The 23,264-nt window shown below is 38.6% G+C and overlaps 1 protein-coding gene across 3 annotated transcripts in view; it reads right to left on the bottom strand.

Moving 5' to 3' along the window:
- Nucleotides 1–566: 566 nt before the first annotated feature.
- Nucleotides 567–23,264, bottom strand: part of FTO (FTO alpha-ketoglutarate dependent dioxygenase) — a 267,508-nt gene continuing 244,810 nt past the window's right edge. For 2 of the 3 annotated variants that reach the window (XM_068955600.1, XM_068955601.1), the window contains one exon: nt 567–7,131. In XM_068955600.1, the coding sequence (XP_068811701.1) occupies nt 7,019–7,131 (113 nt within the window). In that variant the 3' untranslated portion in view covers nt 567–7,018. The remainder of the gene's footprint in view (nt 7,132–23,264) is intronic. The other variant, XM_068955602.1, reaches the window with a different exon arrangement.

Raw genomic sequence — 23,264 nt, 5'->3', positions numbered from 1 at the left:
AGCCAGGAGAATATCTCCTAAATCTAGTAGTAGAGCCATAAACTTGTATTGAGGGAAGCACTATTACAGGGGGAAAAGTTAGCCATGTCCGTTTATGGTATGTATCTTACCAAAGTAACAGAAACGAATCTTTCCAAAGTAACAGAAATTAATCTGCCTTACTAGAACATCTGCAATACAATCACTATTTAATTCCATTACCTTCAACAATACCAACAAACTCCCCATGATCGTTTAAAATTATTTACCATCATTAAATTGCCAGCATAAGCAAATAAGGATAATTATGCTACTAATTTGGGCTTGCAATACAGTTAAGGTACAGAGAGACACTCCACTGAAGAGTAGATTCAGAGCACCTTTGAGTTTGCTGCTTTGGAGAAGCTTACCTCTCACTATTAAGCATACAGGGAGCTTACAGAATTAATTCCTTCATCTAGGCACCTGAAGTTAGACGGTGTGAAAAGCACGCTCCTTTTACCCCATCTTCTTCTTCTGTTCACTGCAACACCAAGGTATTGAAGATGAGAGCTAACAACTTCTGGAGGACAAATGATAGACAAACAGACTCTTTAAGTGGTTTATTTTATAAATGTAAGCAAATTAGCAAATACATAATACATAAACTTAAACATTACAGTGCATCTCACGGTGCTTTATATAAATAGTCCTTACAAGTAGCAGTAGCAAGTAAGCACGTAGCAAAAGCGTCCTAATAAATTGGTTGGAAAATAAATGTACTTGAGAGCATGCTGTCCAATACATAGTTTTTAGGTTTTCTTTCTTTGAAGTCATGTCAGCCTAACAAAAAAAACAACTTGTTAATAAAATTACTTTTAATAATAACACAAATGGGAAAGAAAGGCCATTGGTGGATAGAAGTGGATATAACAGCAGTGAAAGAGTTGTGGAATGCTTTGATAATGTTTGGGTAATAAATTATTAGGATGTTCACCAAAATAACTAGAAAAGTAGTTCTCACAGTAAAGTACTGCCAGACTACAAAATAGGTACCAGACAAAAAGTGCTAACAGGTGCACAACAAACACTCCAGTGCGTTCCAGCAATATATCTTCACCTTGATAAATAGCACTCAAATACCCACAGGGTATTTTCCTAAGAGTCTCCTAGTACAGCAGTTACATGACCTTGTAGGACTGTCCAGTGAACGTATTTAAAACATAGCTACAAGAGCGTGCATATTCTTTTCTGCATATTCTCCATGGAATAATTTAAGAGTTCCAATAAAATTTACCTTTGCCCATTGAGGGCATGGGGACTTGGACGTGACTAAAACATTCACTGGAAAGCTTAATCAAACCTGAGAAAACTTGAAAGATCTCTATTACATAAGATGTATATTATATAATTACATAATAATTGTATATAATAAAATAGCATATAAAATAGCATAATATCATAATATTAAAACATATAAATTGTATATTATATAATTATACGTGGTATTTTATATATTATGCATTATATGAGGAGGACAGATTCCAGCCTCGTGCTCAGATCCCAGTCTATTTTTTGAGAAAAAACCCCGGTTCTACAAGACCATCTTTAATCTGTAAGCTGAGCTGATTAACTGGAAGTAACTGAGACAGAGCAGCGACAGAGCACAACGTTTGCTCTGCTGCGGAGTTAGCATTCAGCACACGACTGCACTTTTGCCCTCTACCTCGGTTTCTCTGCGTAAAGCATCCTAAGATCTGGAGATAAAAAGCTACTTTCAAATATTAGCAGAACTAGTTGGTGATTTTTTCAGTGAAACTTTCGAGGAAAGGACCTTGGAAAATCTCTTCCCGTTCCCTATACGTTACATCTTGATGAACGCAATGAAATGGGAAAAATCTGAGGAAAAACTTCTGAAAATATACAGAGGATTTCACTGCATTCATTTTTTTTCCATGTAGACATTTGCCTTCCACATGAAATCAAGCTTCTCAGGACATGCTGGATAGCAAAAAACCCTCGTCATACATGCTTAGTTTCAAAGTTATGTTACTACTTACAGAGAGAAATAAACGTATACTATATTAAAAACAATCATCGCAGCCCTTTAAATGATTGGAGGGTTTAGCTCTGCATGCAATTCAACCTAATAGAGGCTTTAATGGCTTCTGACAGATTGTTCCACTGATCAAGGGACACGTATGAAAATAACTGCTTACTAAACCCTGATTTGATTTTAAGAAAAGAAAACTGAAGGTTAATGGTAAACAGAAGTTGATTGTTCACATTTTCACTGAAATAACTCTATGTGACCCGTTCTTAGAACCACTGAAATAAAGGATAATGGGAATCCTATACACCTGACTTTTTACTTTAGCCTCTAATCAAGGGGACTAATCAGACCAAGATGTGTTGGCATGAAAGCAAGTATTTGAAGATACGGAGGGGGAGGAGAGCAACGGTTGTGACCAAATTCTGATTCATCATGGACAGGCACTGTAAAACCAGTGGGGTATTAGAGGATATAAACTGTAGAATAGTATGTCCTTTTCTATCATGTGAATTATAAATGCTATGCCCAAAGCAATGAGAAAGAAACCATACATGTGTAGGCAAGTTTCCATGTTGTGTGTGAAGTGCTCACACCCAGCATCAGCATTTTAATGTAATCAGTTTATCGGTGATTTGTTCGCTTCCATTTGACATGCTATTCAGCCAATTTTGCAGCCTTGGTAAGCACAGTGTTTTTGCAAGCGCATAAATTATCTTCTCTTATTTTTCATGAGTGCCCCAATTTAATGTGAAAAGGAAAAACAAATGTAAATTAAGATGCAAGCCCAGCAACATTAAAGGGGATGAGTCTCAGTTTGGACCGGAAAGAGAAAAGAACAGCGTTTCCATTACGGATTGCCTCTGCTCTCACAGTTGGGGCATGGTGACAGCCAGGATCAGGCAGGTTGGGAGGCCTCAGAGATACTGAACATCAACTTTTTTGCCTGAGTGTTTTCCCACTACTCAGCTAACAACTCGACGAGCACAGGGCTGAGCTCTGCAGCCTGCCCTGGGGAGCACACTAGTTGTCTTGGTTGGGACGAGGAATCTCACTGCGAACAGAGCGTTTTACCTGTTTGTCTGAACCTTCTCCATGGCAGCTCACAGGCCTGGTGGGATAGTTCAAAAGATGAGCTGCAACAACTTGAACCTCAACGCGAAACAGATGTTGAGGGGAGGTACCCAGTCCCTTGAGGTTTAGGAGGACAGAGGTGGAGGGAGGAGGCGGGGAATGGGGACTGGGCTTTCTCATGCCTGTTGTTACAGCGAAACAACGGCTTTTCCCGATGCCTTAACTTTGGCACAAGAAGACAGTGGTCAGCTCCCAGCAAAAGGCTGGGGACCAGCTGTCGGGAGTGAAAAGGGGGGTTAAGGAGCTAACATTAACTTTGCACCAGGTGGTAACAATTAAGGCAGAGGGCACGACCTGCACTGTACAAGTTACTGCTCAATGATTCCCATATGACTTAAGTTAATAAAGTTGTGGCCCTGAGAAACTGCATCCCTTGCATCTTGTGTCTCCTCCCCTCCTCTCATCCCACCTTAGGCATCAGCTGCTGGGCTAGTTTCATCTCTGTTACATTAAACCTGTGTCAGGCACTGGAATTTGGGCTAATAGGATGGCACTGCAGTAACTGAGACATGAGCAATGCCCACTGTTAACACACCAGAATTTTTCAGCTACACTTTGCGATGGATCTTGGTATTTTTAAATTCCTTTTTTGCTGCTGTGATGGCACTGGAATCCCTGAATCTGTCCCATAGCATTAAGAAGTCTGGCGTGATTTGAAAGGACATCTTGCTAAGTAAATCCACTTCACTACCAGTGAAACTAAAAACTATTTCTGCATGATAATAAGATAACTGACTTGGATATTTATTAGGCTGCATGTTACCCACCCTGGACATTTTCCAGCAGGTAATTACTCATGGCATTCTTTTTTACACTTTAGATAATAAGACCCTTTTGTAAAACTCAAAGCAGAAGACTGATGCCTTTAAAATCTACTGTACTGGGATTAATATTTTGTATTTACTTAACGTTTCAACAACAAGAAAGAACCTACAAGATAAAATGTTTTCATATGCAGAGATATGAATAAAGCATTATGAAAACATTTCTAATTTACATGGCATAACACAGCAGTTTTCTATCAAATACTTAAAAATGGCCTTTACCTTTCACCCCCCAAACTACAGAAACAATAAAAGGTTTTCATTTTCTGCCAACATTTTCCTCCTATCAGTGTAAACCAACTCGGTATCAGATTTTTTAAAGAAAGCCCCTGCCTTGAGCATTTCATTTGTATTGGTTCCATGTTTAGTCAGTAGCTTTTGTAAAATTGATGAATATTGTCTAAAGGCAAGTGCAGACAAGCAAACAGATCTGTATCTTCTGTAATCCATTTAGCCTGACACACACGTGCAACTGAACTATTTTACCTTAATTCTTTCATGGCTGATGAAAAGTAAATGTAAGCAAAGTCGTGAACTTCACCATTTGAAAAGAACCACTGAATCCAATGTTAGAAGTTAATCTGTGCTCCTCCCTTGTCCCTGAAAGAACCTGACCTTGGTCCTCAGGCATCCAGAGTATCCAAACTCGGCAAACAGTTGCTATACATAACACAGCCTCTAATGGATGTTCTAAGAATGTTTTTTAGCTCATCCCAAATGGTAGTGGGTATCTAATGCTGGAATATGAGTGGATTGCTAAGGGGTTATTGCAACATGAGCTAAACTGTAATTATTTCAATGAACACTTTGAAGTATTTGTCTCTTTCTGGCAAATACCTCAAAAAGAGCAATAATTACACTTGACCACTCAGTTTTCTTTTATAGACATTTACCTGTAAGCATATCCTTCTCTTGGGGTACCTTTGGCACCATTACATGTTTCAAACAGTTGCATCAACCTTACTAATGTCTTTGCCATCAACTCCTGTGGGCTTTGGAGAAATGAAACCTTCTTACGCTGCTGTTTTCCCCCTGAATTCAATCAAATTACACTGATATAGATGATGTGAGACTGGAACGCAGTATAGAGCATTAATCCTCTTTAACCACTCAATTATTGGTATTTTGCCAGTGAATCTTAGGTCTTACCCATTCCAAAGGTTTTCATTTGTCTGAGTCTATGCCATTGCCGTCCATGGCTTCCAGGAGCACTATCTGACTGCACTAAGGCTGGTAGAAGTTCAGTTAATTCACTGGCTTAAATCCTCAGCACACACTAGCATGTATTTTTAAACATTCTGTTATTGCTGTTCCCAGCCTCCTAATACAAGAGAAAAAAAACAGTGTTTTTTCACTACCACTGGAAATATTGCCAATCACTCTTTAATAGCTGGCTTCTACTTCAGCTGCAAAATACAACATTGATGTGCCTTCTCTACCCTTTACGGCTGTCAGATGCATTTCAATATTGTGATCCCCATGGTTTCTAGCAGTGCCTAATTAAACACAAAATAATCACAAAGTAACAGCATAAACAAACAATCCCCTCAAACCCTATGTTAACAGTGTTACATCATTAGCCTACTTGAATTCATCTTGCTCGTTTCCAAAGTAATATCTGTTTCTGTGAGAACTGCATTTTTCAAAAGCAAATTCCCACATCTTCAGCTAGCTTTTCTCTAAGTGATCTCCAAAGTAAACAGTATTTAGTGTGGCATTAATCCAAATATGTGCCAGTTGCCCACTGGTAAAGCCAGCCTTAGCTAGAGCAGGAAAAGAAAAGCTATGCCCATAATACAATGTTTTTTCAAAATTACAAAGAAAATTGTGGCACAAGAGACAACACCTAAATCGTGGGGAGGTTATCATAACCATATCAAGGTTATGATATAATGAAACCTAATCTAAATAATAACTTGCTTGTTAATTAAGTTTTACATTCTAAAGTGTGGCTGACAGCTTTAGCAAAAGTACAGGAATATAATGAATATACCTGATCCAGGTCTTCATCCTTCTGCTGCCATAGCTATGTCAAAGGTGTTAAAGGTACAATCTCTACTTGATATAATTGTCCTGGCAAATGCTGGTAGGTGTGGACACAGTTTTATAACAGTAAAACTGAATTTTTGCTGGCATAGCTTCTTTAGCTCCAGGGAGGTCTGGCATATGTTACACTGTCAAAAACACAGTTTCGGCAGTACAAGCCTCCTCCGCACACAGAATGGTTTGCCAATAGAGTATACTGGTATACTCTGGGTAAGCCTGGCCTCGACAGTGATTTTAAACAGCAGATTAACACACGAGGTGTATTCCATTTCTTAGAGGCAACATTAAGCACTGAATCTTAAGGTTTTTTTGTAGTGGTAATTCAGACTGAGTGCTGTTTCGCTCTAATATAATTTTCTTTAGCTTTTTATCACAACGGAAAAGGCACGTACCAACTGAAGTTAGAATAACAACTTAACAAAATGAAAAATCCCCCTCTCTCTCATTCAGGAGTGCCCTGTACAGTCCAGCATAGAATTGTTTTTTTTTTATAGAATGTTATTACAAAAAGGATCACAAGTAACTTCATTTCTCAGCGTCTTCTGATTTTGTACTCATGGCTAGATCAACATAGATGCTGCAGTACCGAGTATCACAGAGCTTAAATCTAATTTGCCAGGGGGCCTGACACCCAAAATGAAAACCCTCACTTAGGTCCATCAGCTCCCTAGATAATGCACTGCGAGACCTGGCCTCAGAAAGGATTCACAGCAAGTAGAACCAAGTAAGGCTTAGGAACCGAACGCTGAGCCCCAAGGAGCCCAGCAGATAAGATTCACCCTGGAAATCTCTCCGGGTCATTTTTATTTTGAGATGGTACCTAAGATGAGAGGCTGTACGGAGGCTGGTAAAAGCACAAATTTGCATTGACACATAAAACAACACATGACTGAGGAATCATACAGATTACTCTAACTAAAAGACTTCTTTCCAAATGATTCAATAATTCTAGGCTGGAAAGTCACCTATTATTCTACCTACTGAACAAGACTTTGTAGATTAGCAATTACTTCCTCAAGATCATATGGCAGAGGCATATTACTGTCATCATCTGTCCAGAAGGGGTGGCATTCTGGTTTCTGGTCTTCTGGCAAACTCTCTGCTGCTTGTGACTGGCATCTGAAAAGAAAGGAAAGCAGAAGAACTACTTAAGTAAAGGTGTAGCAAGAAACTGAATACTCGGTGAGGAGACGTTTGTGCCTTAATTTAAACGGAGAGATGAAAATAAAAAAGAACAACCACATCTTCTGAGCAAATGGATTGTTCATTTACAGCAAAGTTGCTTTGGTTTCTGTTGTAAGCTTTGTATTTTCTGTAGGGATTTCTCAAAAAGCCAATCACAGAGAAAACTCAGTTAGTGTATCTTTATATGGTGAATTATTTTCTCATTATCTCAGCTGTTATTTAAAGTATGTGATTAAACCATTATCAGATTTAAATGTTTGTGGGTTTCCAATGTATTACCAGATTATTGAGAAAGATTAAATTGAATTTACTGCATTAAGGTCAGGAGGGATAGATTAAACAATATTAAAGAAGCCAGACTAGCTTTGTAGATTCTGGAGATTTACAAGTATATCAACCTGCTTAGCTCTGAAAAAGACAATATAAAAAGAGAAAATTCTATAAAGATAAATGGAAATGGAGGTTAATAACAACTTCCAATGATGAATAGGTGGGCAAAACTTCAATAAAATTAAATTAAAAGGTTAGTGTACGTTAGTCCCCAGAGAAAATGTTTAAATTACAGTGTTTTTTATTGAATGGATTATTCATCAATACTAGTGAAGTCTAATTATAATATTCAACTAAACTGCAGCCTGCAGAGAAAAGTTTTTAAGTGGCAACCATCACAACTTTTAAGATAAGGTTGTAACATAGCATGCTGTGTCAAAAGATTTGTCACAGTTCAAGGAGGGTTTCTCCCCCCTCCTTTCCCCTCCCCTCAAACAATTTGCATGTTGCTGATTAATTAGCACATGTTAGCAAAGGGATAAGACAAAGGAAAAGGCTAAGCATTATTATCATTTTTGCATGTACTGCAGGTCAATGTAGTTCCTCAGGAAGATAATCTAACTGTAGAAATAACTGTTTTATCTCGTTAAGACATTTTTTAAAAATTATTTTCTGTAAAACCAGAAACGTTTGTAACAATTTTAAAGTTATTTTAAATGTATATCACAGGTGTTTCTCCTCTGTAAATGAACTCTGAAGCGTTGACACATGCAACTTCCTTGTCTACACTGTCGGCCTTCTGGAAGAGACCGTTCCTAAATGAAAGATGCCTTCTTCTCTTGGGAATTATTAATGGCAGTGTAACACCCAGGAGAAAACACACTTCAGCTTTACACCCATGTTGGTGGGTGGTTAATTGCCGCACCAGCATCCTGGGCACTCAATCCATCGTACATTACACTACAAGGACAGTATTAACACGTAACATTCCAATATATCTTCAGCTCTCCACATCAGCCCCTGATAATAGCATCTGTTAACATGCACTAAGTACTATTATGTAGCACATCACTTCATAAATAATAAGATTAGCCGACCTCAGGGCCCTGAGAAGAGTAATGTGTTTAAATGTTCTCATTATTTATTTAAAACAAGAATTAAAGGAACAGAAGCTACTTGTGACAATCCTCTTAGCATAAATATTAAACTGTTTGCATTGATAAGCCGCACCGTACAGAATAACAGAGGATTTGTTTTGCAGGCTCCTTTATACTAGTTGTTAGAGCAAATGCAGTTTAGTGCATGAGTTCTGAGAGGTACTTAACTGATTGTGCCATCATGTTCTGAAGACATTTTCCAAATTATATAAAGGAACAGGAGAAAATTAATATGCAGGGGAAGCTGAAACTAATTACGGCATAACTCTATAAGGCTTTTAAAATGTTGCTTTATTTTCTGTCTTGGCACAAAATAACACGCTCAATTTGCTGGGTACTATAAGATATTCCAGTTTAAGCATTTCAATCTAAAAGTGGATAAATTAACCATGTACAGATTATTAAAGATGACAAATCAAGAAACTCAGCCTGGTAAGTACTGCAGGCATATTATGTGGCCTGCAAAACTCAATTTCTAATAAGAAACATTCTCTTTCTCTCATATTTCCTATTATAAACAGAATTTTCACTGAGAGGAAAAAGACACCATAGCTGCTTTGCCATTTCAGGGCGTGTTTTTAGCTTTAAAGTCTGTCTCCCTCTCGCTCAAACACAAATTACCAGCTGAATTACCAGCTTCTCCCTCTTGGGTTTTGGGCATTTGTGTCACTGTGAAGGCGTCATCGTGACTAGTGACGCTGTGCCTGGACAGCCCATGAGCAATAGTGCAAGTTGCTACTTTCCCTTCTCTCTTTTCTTACCAGCAGAGTCATCTTTGAAAGGTCACCTCACAGCTAAGCGTGTGCCTCAACTTCCAGGCAAGCACGCGTGTGGGAAGCTTTGGCCGTCTCCTATTCCCCGTGAGGGATTAAGGGCATGGAAGTGTGTCTGGTCCTTGGACGTGTTGTCCAAGTCTGATGGCAGAAATGTATCAGTGCACTGCTCAACCAGAAAGGGGAAAGCAGTGTCTTAACATTGCAAGCTCTCAACGCACAGCTGTCCATAGCTCCTTCGTGTCTATGTGCAGTACTTCTGTTGTTTTGCTTTACATCACTAGCAAGAAGAGCGGTGAACGCTACATTTTTACACTTTGCAAGTAACCTATTTTGACCAAAACTGCAATTTCTGCGCAGGATCTACTGACATCAAAGTCAACTCAAGTTCCCCATGTTTAAAGGTATAGGGCTGGCTTCTGAGCAGGCATCGCTGCATGTGACAGGTCATATCCTATCTCAAGCCATCCACCTGAATGGCATCCACCAGCTTGAATGCATGTACTGACTTTCTGACTCAGAATTGGTATGTAAGAACAGTCTTCTTCCGATTAATACGTTACTATTGATTTTAATAGATTTCTGCACAACTGCAGGAGAAATTGTTCTTACACTGGTCTTTAATTTGTAGCAGAGTAACAGACCCGAAGATCCTGCACAAGGATAGCAACAATTTCATCTGAGAAATAACAATCAAAGGCACTTGAAAACTGCACAGACTTATTCAGAAATCACTGCCAACTTATGTTAACTTCACTCAAAATACACAGAAATCCAACCTTTTCCTAGATACAAAGGAGTAGATGAGGGTCCATATGGGAAACACTGCAAACAAAGTTTGGTGGTAGTGGAAGAGTATTTAGACCAATATTTATAACTGAAAACTGTTATCTGAGTTGCTAATGAAGTCAAAGCTCCAAAGCAGAGTAAATCTAATCCATGTATATTGCATGTACATAATGCGTTAAGAAGAGTGGCAATAACACATGCGCCAAGATACAGCAAGAAGGATACCAAACTAAGAGGCATCTTTCATACTTTATTTGCAGCAGGAGAACTGAACAACTGCCGTGACACAATTCAGAGCAATTTAGCTCCAACACCTTGATAATACAAGTCTACCAAAGGGAAACATTAAAAAAGGCTGATTTGTGCGTCTGAATATGTGGAGAATGCAGAAAACTCCATGGTCCCTTAGCTCCTCGCTAAAACAATCAAAACCTGTGCCAGCTTCAATTAGAAAAGCTCATTTTGAAAGAGCAATTGATTACAATTGCTGTGTACATTCTCACTACCTCTCCCATGTAATAGTTGCAGCTTTCTGATCCCACTTTGTCAATATTTGCTAAGTAGATTTCGCTCATTAATATTTACCAACAGTTGAATATTAAGACCAATTCAACTAACTCGTGACTCTTCCCCTTGGACGGTGGCTAATTTCCCCATGGGCAGGTGTAGGTTCACTGAGATAGACAGTTGCCTGGTTATGGTCTCTTGGGCTGCAGTGACATTTTGACGACCAGGGTGTCAGCTACATTAGAAGACACTGACCATGATGCTAAAATTAACCAAGCTAGCTAAAGTGTGTGTTAATTATGAGTATGCAAGCAGTCAATAAAAGGTTAATGCAAAAGTCAAAGGATGAATTCATTTCAGTATTGCATCACTCTACTGACTAAATGACTAACATTATACTTTGTTTTTAATCGATAGATTTTACAGTAATGTGTGAGCTGTTGATTTGAAAAACAGTCCTCTTTCTAACCACGAAGTTTTGCAACTATTTTGCAACTAGGAAGCATCAATTATCAGTATACTTAAACACACTTATGTCAGAGCAGATGCCCACCCATACGCACAAGGCTTACCCCAGTATTCCTGGTACTCAATATAGATTTCCAGGTTTGGATTTTTACATCCTCGCCTTCAAACCCTGCCCCTCCCTTGAAATTATTATGCAAACTAGGTGTAGTTACTCTAATCTTAACGCTAGGATTATCCAATGTCATTTCAAGCTTACATTCTTAGTTGTTAGAGCGTATACCAGAGAATACAGTGCTCTTTCAGGTATCTGAATCTTTATGCAAAGCACAGAGAAAATATGGGATTATATATATGAGAATGATTGCTCAAATGAGTTAACCTTGAAACTTTTTTTCTAAATAGTGCATCTCATTGACAGTTACGACAAATTTACTTCTGCTGCTGAATGGATCACTATTAAATCCTGATCCCACTTAAGTCAAAGTCGAAACTCCCAGTGACTTCAACAAGGCCAAGATTTTAATTCAAATGCTTTTCCAGAAACCATTCAAAATGGACATGGGTTAGCAAGCATAATAATTAGAAGCACCCAAACAAAACTATGGAGGGAATAAAATAGGCTGAATATAGTTTCTCAAGGTGAAATTCAACAAGGGATGCTCAATTTTTAAAAAAATCCAGAAATGTTTCCATTTGCAGCCATGGTTAAATCATCGGCTTTGTAAGTCAGCTAATACCATGTGCAATCACCAGATACGATGTTCCATTCTTTTAAAGTTGCCATAGAAAGAAAAATGATCTAGTTTATCAAACTGAATTGCTCAGTAAAGTACAGAAAAACTTTAAAGGACAGGCTCCAACTGATGCTGTAAATACTCATTCTCCTTCATCTTTGGACATGGGTAGGTTATTGGGATATAGTCCCTAAATATGATTGAAAAAGTTATCCCTGTTATTTGAAGAACTGAAATGTCATGTATCTTCATGGAAAATTAAAAGGTGGAAGGAGAAATGTCATTAATGATAAAATGGATTGGGCAGGGAACTCTGAAAAGCAGCAGTTTTCCAGGTGGGTGTCTATTACAGGATTAGCAATTTAAGAAACTGTGATATGCCTAATTTTAGGGTTTCTTCTACGTGAGACCCCTGTCTAGTCACAGTGGCGGTTAACAAGTGAAAACTTGTGACCGCTAATTAAGGTTTCAGGCCATCAGGTAGATTGCTGAGAACAATTTTATGTTCTGTTTTATGTTATGTTCTAGGTCTGTTTGTCAGCACGGCAGATTCAGTTACATACCGGTGGTGACGAACAGGGCCCCTTGCCAGGGGACGAGGTAGGATCTGCTGACCTCTGCTACCAGTCCCTGGAGAGGGTCACCCAGAGCTTATATTACTCCTACCTGACCCTATGGAACAACACGGGGGTCAAATGGCGAGGATGATCATATATATCCTGTCTGAGGCAACCCTCCTAGAAGCTGTAGGGTACTCAGGATCGAATGCCAGAGCTCTACCGTGCAGAGCTGAGGGCAGCTGTAGAAATGGATAAAACAAAAGGCACACAATTTCACAGAGGTACAAGGAAGCTTTCCTTGCCAGGCAGTAGAATGGACATATTGTTCTCAAGGAACAACAGTGAAAACAAACACAGGTGAAGCAATGGCAATTCCTCCTACTGTACAGCAAACTGTACACTAGCTGTTACCTTTCTTCTGTATGGCAAGGCTTCCAGCCCGGATTCAGCTACACCAGGGGAAACCATCATTACACTCTTCCAAGAGTACTTGCTTTGGAGGCCTGATCCAAGATGTGAGATCTACAAATGGAGCTGGAGCGAACTCCTTTATAGTTAAAAATGTTGAAAATTTGACTTTTGGCTTGGTTTATTCTAGAGGAAATAGCGGGTACAAAATCATCTGGAACCTCAGCAAAATTGAAGGGTACTTGGAAAACGCGGGTTAGTTAATCTCCCTTTATGATACAGGGTTAGGGTGAAATGCTTTCTGATTCCTTGTTTCTGCCCTGTAAAACACCATCAAGCCAGTAGCTTACATATCCTTCACTTGATATTGTGACAAACTTCTATAATTTGTACCCTAAACATTGTTTGCTGAAAAAATGGAGGCTGAAGAAAATATAAATATACCAAAATTAAACAGTATGAAAGATGTTTTTTCCATATGGCTGTACATAACCTTGTCTTTATCACCAATAAAATTCTATATGCGTTTTTTCATGCCAAAACCGGAATTTTGAAAGTTATTGAGTTCAACCAAAACCTTAAACCTAAGATTTTCTTAGCATTTTTATTAACCAATCAGAAAGCCGTCAATCTTGGCAGAGGTAATTTCTTTCAGTTGTTCCATGCCTGCCCATACTGTGACTCTGCACACTAAAGCCTTCTAAAGGCTTCCTTTGCCTTTTAGGAACAAAATAAATAACATCAATATTTGACTTTGCAAACCACATTTCAGAAGTACTACTCCCAAAAAGGCACTGAAGTGAAGTGGCCAGATGGAAAGAGAGTAGGGCTTCATTCTTTTGAACATCTAATCCCCAGTGTATTCCCAGGTAGTCTGTCCCACTTACGTTCAGCTACGGCTGATGTTCTTTCATGTGCTGTAGCTAGAGTGTGCCCAGCCATAAGTAATAGCTGAGACCAGGAACTGCATTTACAGAAGGGATAAAATTGACAAAATGAGTTTGTTTCCAGATAAGGAACTTGAAAAGAGAATGCTAGATTTAGGAAGGGATGCACGCAGAATCAGTTAAATTATAATCTAAGAAAAAACTGAGGACCATCTCCACAAACATGCACAAATATGCAAGATTGCACGTTAGAAGATATTGTCTTCTTTCAAAAGTTAATAACAATTTACATCACTGATGAGCTTGGCCCTTATTACAGAACCCAAATTTACAGTCACAAGAGCTTTATGCCCCCAAAGGCACTATTTCCACTGGAATTGCGGACTCTGCTAAAATACCCGGGGGCTTCCACTGGTGGCATAGCACGGTGGCCTGAAATTGGCCAGTGTTGCCACTCTGCACACTCCTACAGAGTGCCTAGAGCAGAACCCATCATTTACCACGGGCCTGCAGAGTGCCTTTCGCTGCTCCACAGACAGGTAGGAAAGAGATAAATGAATCTGACAATAAAGAGATTTAAGTGACAGTTACACAAACTTGAAAATGTCAGAGTTTCTACTATTTCTCAAACTGCAGGTTTGCCATTCTTTCCTTTTCCCTCTATCTGCTTGTCTGGTAAGTGCACAGTTGGGTGTTAGTTGCGATACATGACTGGATATAAAAAGCATACGTTACTTCCTACAAACAGGTAGGAAAGCATACTTCCTACTTCCTGACTTTTCCTTTCATGCAAAGAATGTCCAAGGTGTAAGAAACTTAAAACACCAGTTGCTGAGTGGAATTCAGTAGAATCAAACTTTCATATCAATACATAACATATCCCCAAAACCAGAAAGGAGATCAAATCTGTAAGAAACTACAAGATGTGATAACAACAGAAATTTTAATACTCTTTGTGTTAGAATTTTAGATAAGTTTTACGCTACATTTTGCAGACAGTAAAGATTTAGTTTTATTTTTTTGTGAAACCACCACTGCCGTCATTGCTAACAATTAATAACATTATTGTGCAAGGCTATAGTTCTGTAATCATAACAAAGGCCATGTAATACAACATATCTGTCCTGCAAAAGGCTTGTAGTTTTACAGAGAAGATTTTTCTCTTCCTGTTCTGAAATATAATGCAGGTAAAGATGAAAAAAATATGAATTGTTAATATATAATCATTAAGCACTAAGGGACTCCAACTGCAAAGAGTTTTCAAGTGGAGCATCAACAATGTGTTTCATATGCAGTTACAGAAATACATGAAAAATTCCCTGAACAATTTTTTAAAGAATGTTTTGCTTTGCCTTAACTGAAGAGAAATTAAAAACATCTTTGATCATTTTTTCCACTGCCATATTAATTAGAATCTCTACAAATATTTTTCACTATTTCTAAACTACTCAGCTGACTAACTACGGGAAAGATTAAAGATGTGCTGCACAGTATCTGCTGTTACACAGTGGAGATCATAAAATGAACCCCCAAAACCTTGGAAACTTTGCCGCTCTGGGTAAAAAGACTGAAAGAAGAGAGGACACAAGAAGCTATTTTATCTTCAGATAAAGATCATCAGTGACCTTCCTCAGCCTGTCCACCAAGCCCACCATACCAAAGGGGAATTCCTAGTGTTTGGCACTGTAGGAACTGTAAAGCCATCAAGAACAGCGCAGACACAGAATGATTGCTGGAAACTTGACTTCCCCCTACAGAGTCTTTCCTTGTCTTTGTGGCCTCCGTCCCACAGGCCGAGGAAGCACCCATAAGAAATTCCGCGAGTCTCCTATTCCCACAGGAGAATGCCTGCATGGGGCAATCTCCACTCCATGTTTCTTTGATTTTTTAATTAAAAAATATCACTACTCTCTATAAAGTGTAGGGGGTAGGGAAATCCCCCAGGGAAACACTGAATAAATAACACAACATTTGCTGAAAGATGCAGTTTAATCCAATTTAACCTATAGGTCTACAAATTGTTCTCTTTCAGTCCTGTTTCCCACATGCTTTTGTTCCCCATTTCTTAAAATACTATGTGTAGAAGCAAGGTATCCTGACTGCATGAGAAGCATGTTTATATATATCTATGCACACACCCCTTCATATCAACACTTGCAAATAATCCCATCAGTCCAAAAGAGGCAGCATTTAGGAGGGAATTTTCGGCACCACAGACATGGATTTAGTCATACACTTTTCATTATCAGCAACGGGATGTGAGTTATTCCCTCTACACTGAGAATATTTGGCTTTGACTTCAAACAACGTAAAAATTTATCAACCTCAATATAAATTACGTTCTCTCAAAAGGAACCTTAAATGCTCTAAGCCTTTGCTGAGGCATCTGATGCTCCAGTCTCCTCTGCTACACTGTATGATCTGCTGTTTTATTTCACATGCCATCATTGCTTTCCTGTGATTTCTCAGACAAAGAAACAAAATGTCTGCTATACACTGAGTATAAACACAGCTGACTTGTTTTCCCCAAAGTATTGATTTTATGCACTTTTAAAATAACTATTTTCATTCTGTTTGCATAATCAGCTGGGGCATTGTTCCTCTACATTTGCAGAAACACAGATGGAATTGCTGATTTAGAGCCTTTGGAGAGATTTTACTGCACTCTCCAGAATTTAACCTTCTATTAAAATAACGTTTCTAGCACTTCTGGTTGTGAAGATAGCCTGGACACTGTAAACTGATCCATGGTTATCTTGTTGCATCCACAGATCGACAGACAGACAGACACAATAGCACCAAGGGAGCTGTGAACTTCCCCCATTTATTTTATTGGGTGTTTACTTGGGGCCAGATGCTCCCCTCTGTTGTGCAGTGTGGCGTTAAATGACTGAGAGAGAGAAAGAGGAAAAGGAAAAGGAAATCAAAACCAACAAAGAGGAGAAAAGGGAATCTCAAGAGCCTGCTTCTCAGGGGCTAAAACCCCACCACCACCCCAGCACCACTAACCTGCTGGAAGAATTGGGGCTGAGCCATGCATACGGCACATTCTTCCAAAGACGCTGAATTTTCCAGGAGAATCCCACACCAAAGGTTAATGATGCTTCCAGCACCATTTACTTTTTTGCACTCCTTTTATGTGGAGGTCTTACCGCCAAGGAAATACGTAGAAGCAGCATGGTTTTGGAAGACATTGCCGGAGGACGGCCTTCCATTTGATGCTCCCTCACTGAAAGCAGTAAATCCCATTTTCCCAAATTTTCACGGTTTGAAGGCTCTGCCTTCTGCAAGGAAGCTAAAAAGTCTTCCTTTCTGAGGGTGCATTTTTCCATATGACAACCTTCCAGGTTAATAAAAATCAATTGCTGTATGACAAAACCCTCTTTGTTACATGTGGAAAACAAAATCAAAAGAAGCATGTTTGCACTGTTGAATGCAAATAAGAGTAACCATATTATTTGACACCTAAATCCGAATCGACAGAAACAAACTATATCTTTTCAGCATTAAAGCTATACAGTCCTTTCAGCTCCTAGTGCTTCATGTGCCACTCTTCCAAGTCCCCAAAACAATCCATCCTCAATATCCTATGATTTCTGGCAAGGCCAAAGCAAGGATGACCCAGCAGGGGTATTGTTTGGGAGCAAAAGGGAACCACAGACCTTGGATACTTGTAGCAATTACTATGACAAAAAGGGCTCCTTGTATGATTTTACATTGAATAGTCCTTGATGCAAGTCCACCAAACGGACATCCTGCCCCAGGAACCACATTGCCAGCTACTCTCATACTCATACTAACATGCAGCTCTCACTAGCTTTGGTCCATTCCAGTGATTCTGCATGTTTCATCGACCAAAAAGAGACTACAGTAGGTAGATAGCAAGCCCCATATGGGAAAATAACCAAACAACCAAAAGACTAATGCCTGGTTTTGCAGAATGAAATTAAAGATCTTGCTTACCACTGTGACTTAAGATATAAATACATATGTGTACAAACACACGCACCTCTCTCTATATGTACAGGTACATTACATACAAAAAAAATATAAATACATATATTTCTATATATGAAGTATATAAATATATATGTACACATTTATATAAAAATATAGATATACACACATATATACATATATATGTACACACACACATGCAGCAGAAGACCTTACACCACATTTTCAACCAAGAGATACAGCCTTCAACTCCTGTGTGGCCTAGGGAACAAAATGAAAATACGGTTTACTGTGCTACAGAACTACATTGTCTTCACTGTGTTGTTCACTATGGCTGTAGCCTGCAACCAAAATGTTTATAACACATATATTGGAACTAATACTATAAGAGCAATGCAATCCCATGGACTAAAACACAGCTTCCTCTAGGTCAACATGAGGTCAAGCAGAAGCAGAAGAGAACAAGTAATGGGAAAATGAGAAAACAGAATCAAGAAAGGCAGGGAGAGGCTTAAAAGGAGGGGAAAAAAGTTTAGGAATAGAACAATTATCATGAAACTAATCATATGCTTAAATCACTGCTGAATTTATCCATGGCTCTTGATTTACTCAGCTTTATTTTATAGATAACTTGCCTTAAAATATACCAGCAAGAACACTCCAGCACTGGCAGAGAAATAGGCATGATGACCTAGGAAATGCTAGGCACAAATCCAGGCACAAATAAAATCACAGAGCAACAAGGAAGGCTAAAAGGAGGCTATTGGTGAAATCTCACCCAGAACTGCAACTTCCACTGAAACCACTGTAAATGATTACTAATTAGTGATCGTGTGGGTGAACCAAAGTAGTTGCTAATGTGCATAGTCCAGTCAGTAAGACAAGCAGGATGATGAAAAATATCTGTTAATTCCCATCTCAGCTGAGAGTCTCCGCTAGCACTGTACTTTGCTGACGGTTCCATTCTTATTCAGTCGAATGCCAAAGAGCTTGGGAGCATTAGGATGCTTCTCTTCTGAGTATATTATGAAATACGTGACAAGTCTATATAATTGTGGTTTATGTCCCAAAACTTTTTCTGTATAATAGAATAGACTCTAGGGTACAGTCCAGTGAATTTGTGTGATAAACTACATACATTTTGCGAATGGTGCAATCTTACCTCAGATTTTTGTTTAGTAATCAGTATACTGACAGTATGCTGCTTCTCTATTTCCATAACCGGAGCAACTGTTTCTGATAACCAAACCTCTTTCTATTTGCCCTTTGCATTTCAGCATCAGATAGCTGAAAACATTATATAGATATATATTCTGTACTTACTCTCAAGTGCACTAAAGGAAGAAAATCAGTGTAAAAGTTTAGGATCAGACTCCACCTCAAAATTTTGCAATTAATGCAATTCTGCAATATTTGCAACACCAGCTAAAATTCCAGTATGGACTGAATGATGAACAAAAGTTATCAGATAGGAATACACTTTCCTTTAGCGAGTGTGATTGCATTCACCCCATTTAAATATAAGATAAAACTATATGCATCTGATCCTGCCCTACTTTCACAGGCATTACTTTCACCAGTCCTTAAAAAAGGTGTGGGATCCAGATCTATAACATCCTATCGATGGACCTGACTTCTCTCAATCCACTAAGCTCAATTCACCCAAGTGAGTACAACCTACTACCAAAATGCTACCACTAGGTAAAAGCTACAATGCCTATTACAGTAAATGTGTATAGCTCTTCATATTATTTTTCTGTCCCGTAAAGAATCTTTCTGACTGCAATATTAATGACTTTAAACCACAGACTAAGACTTTAGACCTTCCAGTAGTGCCAACTCTCTTGTTTCATATGCTATGATATATAGTCCTGGCTTTGAGCTATCTCTCACTACTGATGCTTTTGATGCTTTGTTTTCTTTTTACTTTAGGATGGAAAAATAACAAATAATGCTGAGTTCTCTTCTTACTCTTGAATTCCTCTGATGTCTATCTTCAGAACTCTTCGAACATCCAATTTATGTCATTCTTTTTCTTTCTTATGCTGTGAATTTGAAACGAAAGAAGGTAACATAATATCATAAGATCTACAGACTACTGAAATGGCCTTTGGAGTTAGTTTCAGAGTTATTCTTAAAACTATCCTGCCTGAGTAGAAACTAAAAAATTGCTTTTCAATAGATAATGCAACTACTCTTTAAATTCTCCCTGGATTAACGTCATTGCCATAGGGAACACTCTAATGATAATAAAGGGTATGATGTCAATGCCTTAAGAGCTGTTCAGATGGGTTGTTCTGCCAATATGGCCAAGACCCAATTCAAGTTCATTCTTAAACATTTATATGTTTTCTGTGTATTAATCCGTTACTATAAAACAGCTACAAAAACTAAAGTTTGTTAATGAGAGAAGCTGACATCTGCTGGGCTTACTGACCTGCAGTACTATTCTTGCATTATTCTGAAATATAATTCCTCTTAAAGCATCACATCAGAACTCGAAAGATGGCTTACTTTAGTTAATTAAGGACCTGATTCAATCTTCTATCAGTATTGAACAAAATGCATAGTCACATATTTAAATCTCATATAGCACAGTGGAACTTGCAAATATATTTCAAGTTCAGCACAAGCTTAAAAGCTTCACTGGGTAGGGTCCCCAGAGATGATCTCTTTACATCGCTGCTTGATGCACAGCCTTATACACATACATGATTAACTGCAGCTTTTCTTAAGAACTCAAGGCAGCTATCCTACCCCTGCACCAGTCCCTATCTTGGCTTTTAGTCTCTGGTCACTGTACTTTTCTGATCTGTTCTCCGTAATTCATTATGCAATAGGCCTGAATCTTTCACGTGTTATGTGAAGTAATGTAGGAGTACAATAATGTACCAGTGGCACTTTCCAGAGATTTCTGCAAAGTAACTTGCATAGTAGCCATACTATCAGGTTTAAATCCTGTCGATAATGGTATATTTTTTTGTGCCTGGGGAAAAAGAAATCTCATCTCCTAGGTCTTTTAAGCTGCCCATCCATCCATACTTTCTGCAGATTCAGGAGATATGAAGCAATACACAATGAAGGGTATCCATTTCATTACTCTCACAAGAGACCTACCTACTGTTTTGTCTTCATTCATTCTGTGCCTGTTAAAGCACAGTTATCTGAACTTTACAGAAATTGGACAGTCTTCGCCTTCCACATGTCTTCTTTTGTGTATGAACGTTGTCAGACTCCATTTTTGCTAGTTTATTGCTTGCAAGCTGACTTACATTAGTCACTCCTTTCAGTGAACTCCTGCGTTACAAGAAACACTACTTCCTTGAGCATGCAATGGATCTAATATCCCTCCCACTGCTTGTTCGCTTTTCAAATAATGCTGTGATTATATTAATCTGATATGCAAAATATATGGTCTTTTTGCCGAAATGCTGTTATTCTAGCCTGTCTTAATGACAAGGAATTAATGCAGTTTGGGGGGGTTTGGGGAATAGATACATCATCTCCCTCATTTTGGTGCCAGTACAAGGTGTTTTATCTTCTTTTTTCCCTTTTCAACTACTTCTGCAGAACAGTTAATTTGTAGTTTGTATTTCTCAGATAGGTGCAGTTCTGTAGGCAAATTTCACATTCCTCTCATTGAAGTGCCAGGCAGAACATCTTGGGAAGATAAATGACGCTCCTTTGCAAGAGGAAAAGCCCATTTTCTTTAGACCTTCTTTTATGGAATTTCTACTTCCCACTTTCACGTTACCTCTTCTTGCATTTCACCACTACTGAGCACGTAGAGCATTGTTGCTTTCTTTTAGTTTCTCCTTAGAAATATATAAACAAACTCCTTTCATACATATGCAGCTCAAACAGGGACACGTCTGGGTTAGCTACTTTCCTTTAGCTGATATCAGTTTGATCTCCCTTTTCCAAGTCTTGATGACTTTACCAGACTCACTTTACTTAAGTTGGCTTGTCTGGTTAGCCAGAGTGAAATACCGGTGAAATCATGCAGGGCCTTCACAGTCCTTGAGGCCTGCTCCATGCATTTCTGCCCTTTTTTTTTTTTTCCTGACAAGACAGTACTAAAAAATACTGTTCATTTACATTTGTCTCATAATTTAAACCAGGTACCAATCTCCTTAAGATATTTATCTGTGACCTTTCTAACTGAAAGGTTTAGAATACCTTCAACAGAGTAACTTTTCTTTATGGAAACCTTGGGCTTAAAAAATCTTGTCTGCCAGTCTACTTTTCATATTTCTCACTGAGAAACAATGAAGCATGCTATTCTCTGCATTTTTGGATTTTAGGAATCAATCTTTCACTGATGTAAAAAACCCTCTTGGTAGAAGTTAGCTAGGGCTGTGCCAGGATGCTTAGCGGTGTTCAGATCAATTCTTTCCCAATCAGCTCCAGAACGCAAATAGAAAGAACAAAATCCATCCTGGCCTACAGCCAGCCCTCGGAGATAGTAACGTCTGCCACTACGCTGTCTTATTAACTTATAATAGACTGAGGAAACCTGTGGTCCAACAACGTTGATTTTCAGTTGAATCTTAGAAATTATGAAAGTCTGCTAGAGTGCTACTATCATAACAAAGGAAATGGAGTGACCCAGGTACCTGCGGGTCCTGTAGCATACTATTTCGCATGGGAAAATAATAGAAAAGTTGGTACAGAATTTGTTTGAGAGATAATATGAATAGGTAAAGCATGACAATCAGTTTGCTTTTCTGGAAAACGGGTCTTGTCGGACAAACCCTGTAAGATTACAAGTTCAGTTACTAGATGAAACTAGGGAGGTACAGTATGAGTTGACTTATGCCAGCTAGTCAATGACTTCTTTTCTTCTCTACGTAGCACTGAATATCAACAAAACATACATTAAATGAAGTCCTGCCTATTCAGTAACATAATATCATAAACAACTAAGTTTCACTAGTGAATGGCAACCCTCCTATGGGTCTAGAGACTAATATTTACAAAGTTCCAGAGAGAGACTGATACTGTGGGCAATATTCGTTGTGTTTTCATCAGTATTCTGGAAGTAAATGCATGAGGACGAGACTGCAATATAGGTGAACTGGGTCACTTAGTGATCAGGAGCAAATGTGCTTTAGAACTATTTGCAAACACAGGGAGAAGGATGACTAGAGAATGGATGACTCTGTGCTGAAAACCACAGCATCTGAAAAGAACCTAGATATCAACCTGGACAAGCAATTCAAAATGAAGTGCCAGTATCATACCCAAAAGGACTAACACAATTTTTGAGACTGCATGTATATGTGTTCATCAAAAATCACACTCTCTCCCACATCGATGTATAGCAGTAGTCAAGATGGATGGAGCTGTGCTTGTATCCTGTATCCCTGTATATTTAACGAGGTAGATTAACACTGGAATAACATGGAATAATCTTGTTTCCAGATTTTTAAAAGTACATTGAAAAATTGAAGCGACTACAGAAAAGAGACTGTGGAGACTGGTGGAAAATGTGCTATAACGATTAACTCAATTTGGTTCACTTATCAGATTTAAAACTGATAGATTACATGATTAC

Source organism: Struthio camelus, chromosome 10 (genome assembly GCF_040807025.1).
Source record: "Struthio camelus isolate bStrCam1 chromosome 10, bStrCam1.hap1, whole genome shotgun sequence".
NCBI classification, from domain to species: Eukaryota; Metazoa; Chordata; class Aves; order Struthioniformes; family Struthionidae; genus Struthio; species Struthio camelus.
This window is presented reverse-complemented; position numbering and strand designations above follow the sequence as displayed.